Raw genomic sequence first — 5196 nt, 5'->3', positions numbered from 1 at the left:
CTCGCGGACTTTTATACCCTTCGCGGGGGGTGGCGCGGGTTGTTGTTGCGGCTAGCCGAGCGCCCTCGGGCGTTGCTTTCGGACTTATATGTTCGCGGGTCTCATCGATTTCTACCTTACCGGGCGGTGTTCCCAAGCGGTTACCCATCCAAGTACTGACCGCGCGCAATGTTGCTTGACTATGGTGATCGGACGAGAACCGCTCGCCAGCGTTTTTTTTTTTTTTTTTTTTTTCCTGAAAATGTTATATACTGACAAAAGTCTGAGACTTATGTAAAACTTCTTTTTGCAAATATTTATCCTTTAAACGAGAAACAGATCGCGATCTGCATACCATCAAAAGAGACGTCGCTTTAACTATTTGTCGTGAAAATAGCGACAACAAATCATATGTTATTTGATAAGAAGGTAATTCTATGCCGTTACATCATGATCATGATCATGACTGGTGAGTTTTTAAATGTAGTCCTTGAAACGTATCTAACGCACGGATGCGTCTCGACAATTCCTTTATTGGTGAAAAAAGCTGCATCTTTTGTGAAAAATATATACGTTAGAGTTTTCCGCAATTTAATTATCCCTTGTTATTTTTGTTTGACAGACATACGTAACATTTTATGATGAATTTATTTACGATGTGTGCGTATGTCGAAACATTTACTTGTCATAAACTTCTCGATTACTTGCTGACAAAATCATAAATGTAAAAAACTTATTCTTACTTTTTTTTATCTGTAACATTAAACAAATGAAAGAAATTAATTAGAGAAATCATCAAATAAAAATTAAATTAAGAAATCATTAAAGAAATTATCTTCAAATGCATATAATGCACCGATTGTAATTATAAAATCAATATGTGACATTGATAAATAATTGCAGGTGATTCCGTGCGGTCTTCAAAAAATCTGCCACGTAAGATTACAGAAGAATTTTCTGATCCTCATATTTTATTTCAATATATTTTTTAATGTCCAGATTTAAAAAAAAAAAAAATTGTTGAGTAGAGAAATAACACGTCAGAATGATCTTTTACTTTTATCATCGTTTGTATGATTGATATTAGTCAGATTAATCCCTAGATCATGAACAGCTCTTGTTAATACTTTATTCGGAAAATAGCATCGTATTTTATTTATATGTAAATTACTAAAAAAAATATATGAGGGCCAAATCTTGTTTTATTTATGTTATTCTTACAAGGTGTATCTAAATTTTAAAATTTCATTTTTATTTATTACTTGTTTACAAATATTATGTAATGATACAATAAGTTTAAATATCATTGTCTTTTAAAAATTATTAGTCATAATATACAAATCACTACATTATTCTTATTATAAAATAATATGAATCTAAATTTCTTTGTGTTTGGAGTTGTTACGAGAGAAAAAAATAATATAATAAAATAAAGAATATTGTGTGTGTGTATTATATGATATTACTCAATTTTCATCATTTAATTTGATGTTGAAAGTAGTACACGTAGCATATATTGCATTACTACATGTTTTAATATTATTTTCGAACATTGCGTTTGAAAAATCACGAAAACGTGCATTTTTATTTTTATTGCAATTGTCATTGCGATAGTTATCAGAAACTTTCAGTGCTCTGGTACATCGCAGATAACGCTGTTTTACGCAATATTTTTATATTCATCGCTAACTCGTAGATAAGTAGTTAACAAACGCGAGGAGTATAAACTTTCGACGAGCCGACTATTATCGTGACGTAAGTTTTTTCAGTGATACACCTGGATAAGATCCCACGAAAATGAATTATAAGCGATTAAGATAAATGTATTCATCGCATATAGAATCACGATGAAATACTTTTGCGCTTAGCACTTTTGCGATACTTATCATTTTGAGTGCTTTAATGTGACTCTATAAAAGCGATTATATTATTATCAATTGACTGTGAACGCAAAATCGCGTCTGCACCATCAGAAAGATTATTGATTCCATTTATCAAAACTATTAGTGATGGGAAATTCCATTGAAAAATTTCGCTACTAACAATAAATAGAAATAACTATTGAGATATTTTGTTTCTGTAAACAACACAATATTTTATTATTTAACTTTTTTTTTTACACTGTAACAGCATATATTTTTTTAAACTAGCGTGAAATATATGATGTTGCTTTAAAAACACGTATATTTTAGGATAATAATTGTTTACTTTTGGCACAACTACCAAACACATATACCAGAGCACAAAACATAAAAGTGCACACATGCACTTTCATTGTAATTACATATTTCAAACGGCGCAACGAATATTTTTGAATTATATTTAAGAGACGGTGGGAGAAATACTCTCGTCTTTGATCGGCATCACTGATATCGCGCGCATTACGTAATTATGACGAACTGTTGTCTGATAATAATGTTGCAAATCAAATGCGAATATGTCTGCGGTGAGATATGAATATTCAAATATATATAGGAAAAAATTTGTAAAAATCGATATTTTTGCGGGGAAAAAAGATATAAAAAAATGTAATAATAAGATTTCTCCCATTGTTTCATTTTCATAAATGTAAATGTATAAAATATAACATCACGTGAAGATCAATATACTTCGTTTTCAATGCATTACATCTCTTTTGACGCCAAATTTTTTCACTGTATTTCAATGTATTTTACTCGTATATATCCGTTTTATATATCACATGTTTCATATATTTATTTATAATTCTTACGCCATGAGAACTTTTTTTTTTGCATGTTTAATCATTTATCATTTAATGTTTAATAATTTATCGTTTAACCATTTTCTTCATAACGCGATTCATAAACACTATGCACGCTTTTACACGTTTGAGCGACAAGTGTGATCTTTGATCACACTTGTGAAGCACAACGATGGATAATTTTAGCTGAGTTATTTATCTTTCAAACGTTTACAGGTGATGAATCAGGAGGTGAAGAAAGAGACCCCGTTGCAGTTCAAATTCCGTGCAAAATTCTATCCCGAGGACGTCGCCGAGGAACTGATACAAGATATTACACTTCGACTTTTTTACCTTCAGGTAAAAAATTGCCAATCAAATATATTTATCTTTTTTAATTGCAGTTTTAGTTGACGTAACAATTTTTAATTTATTGCTCTTTTTCTCGAAGTAATTTCCGAGCCTTATCAAAGAACATGGTCATGACATGCACAGCAAAAACAGTGAGACCGGATCGTATATCTATAATCGTATTCGAAAGCGAGTAACGTAAAAACAATGCAGTTCATTTATTTGTCGCTTCAAGTAAACCACGTGCACCGGATGGTCATTCGTTTATCTGATTCACTTTTTCCCATCGTTTTATCTTCTGCCATGAATACGCGAGTACAAGAAATATACTTCAATTTTTTGCTCTACTGAGGCAAGCAGATATGATTAATATTTGAAAAGAATGATGTTTCGCCAAATTATCGCCGAAATTTTGTTCACAATTTAAATAGTATTTTCATTTCAAACATATGGAATAAATATTTACGCGCGTTATTTTTTTGAATGTTTTATTAATTATTTATACAAATAACAATTTTATTATCGAATTTTATCACAGCGTACACCATTGACCAATATTTCTATACAAAAAAATTAATTACATTCTAAATCCTAGTAATCGATATCTTACAATCAACGCTTCCACATTGATCGCAGGTGAAGAATGCTATCCTCACGGACGAAATATACTGCCCACCGGAAACATCCGTCCTGCTGGCCTCATACGCCGTTCAGGCGAGACATGGAGATTATCAAAAGGGCAATCATCCCACTGGCTTCCTGGCAAACGATCGACTGTTGCCACAGCGCGTCGTTGACCAACATAAGATGAGCAAAGAGGAATGGGATAGTTCGATTACAAACTGGTGGCAGGAACACCGTGGCATGTTGCGAGAAGATGCCATGATGGAATATCTGAAAATTGCTCAGGTATCTGTTTAAGTAGCGTGTATAGAATGTAAATCTGAAATCCACACGAAGGTGAAGGCTTCAGGAGAGAACAGATAGATGGACTCGTGTATGTACATTTATCATTGCAAAATTATTTTTGTACTTGTAATTATTGTATAAGTTGTATTTGAAATTTTTATTTTACTAATTCTGTTTCTGTAAGTTTTCCTGATTTTGTCAATTTGTCAACGAGATTCATTCCTGAAGACTTCTCGCATCTATATGATTTTATATACTTGGCGTCGCGACGCTACCGCGTCGCTTGATAACTACACGTGTTTTAATTATACTTTATAATTACTCATGTAATCTTGTATTTTAATTCGGTGTTTATTTATGAGGCAGTATTTTTTAACCAGTTTTTCTAAAAATATTATGCGGGCTCTATTTTCGTAATTTAAAACATTTTACTATGCGAGAAATTGAGAAATGCTGCTACTTTTGGTGTCTCTGGTATTATTTTAGTATTTTTTTTTTATTTTTTGCTTTCCGTAGGACTTAGAGATGTATGGTGTGAATTACTTTGAAATTCGCAACAAGAAGGGCACAGACCTTTGGTTGGGTGTGGATGCTTTAGGTTTGAACATCTACGAGAAGGACGATAAGCTCACGCCGAAAATCGGCTTCCCCTGGTCCGAGATACGGAATATCTCGTTCAACGATAAGAAATTTATAATCAAGCCGATCGACAAGAAGGCGCCGGACTTTGTCTTTTTCGCTAGCAGAGTGAAGATTAACAAGAGAATTCTCGCGCTATGCATGGGCAATCACGAGCTTTACATGCGCAGACGTAAGCCAGATACGATCGACGTGCAGCAGATGAAGGTAAGGAACATTATGTGTGAATGCTATTATATCCTGAACTACGAAATCGATATAAGCTAATTATTGATGCACATTTATTTATCTACTAAAGCTGATTATATAATGTTATCATTAATGATTAATTTATTGAACACTGTTTTACGTAACCATTATATAGCATATTGTTATCTAAGGATTAAAATAATATAATTTAGTGGTACGAGGAGTTAAAAGACAACAAGTGCGTGTTGAAATATATTTTAATTAATTATAAAATAAAGTAAATAATAAAATCATTGATATCTTAAGTGTGAAATTGTGATAAAATTTCTTCATTAGGCTCAAGCCAGAGACGAAAAGATTGCAAAACAGCAACAGAGAGAGAAACTGCAATTGGAAATAGCTGCCCGAGAACGTGCGGAGAAGAAACA

At 32.5% G+C, this 5196-nt stretch overlaps 1 protein-coding gene across 3 annotated transcripts in view; it reads left to right on the top strand.

Annotated features, from left to right (window-relative positions):
• Window positions 1-5196, top strand: part of LOC115244023 (moesin/ezrin/radixin homolog 1) — a 28840-nt gene that overhangs the window by 18188 nt on the left and 5456 nt on the right. For 2 of the 3 annotated variants that reach the window (XM_029821375.1, XM_029821374.1), the window contains 4 exons: window positions 2918-3040; window positions 3668-3940; window positions 4457-4786; window positions 5105-5196. In XM_029821375.1, coding sequence (XP_029677235.1) covers window positions 2918-3040; window positions 3668-3940; window positions 4457-4786; window positions 5105-5196 — 818 coding nt within the window. Of the gene's footprint in view, window positions 1-896; window positions 916-2917; window positions 3041-3667; window positions 3941-4456; window positions 4787-5104 lie in introns of those variants that run through there. The other variant, XM_029821373.1, reaches the window with a different exon arrangement.

The sequence above is a fragment of the Formica exsecta genome, unplaced genomic scaffold (assembly GCF_003651465.1).
Source record: "Formica exsecta isolate Colony F162 unplaced genomic scaffold, ASM365146v1 scaffold79, whole genome shotgun sequence".
In the NCBI taxonomy this organism is placed as follows: domain Eukaryota; kingdom Metazoa; phylum Arthropoda; class Insecta; order Hymenoptera; family Formicidae; genus Formica; species Formica exsecta.
The sequence above is the reverse complement of the archived record's forward strand: the minus strand, read 5'-3'. Positions and strand labels throughout refer to the sequence as shown.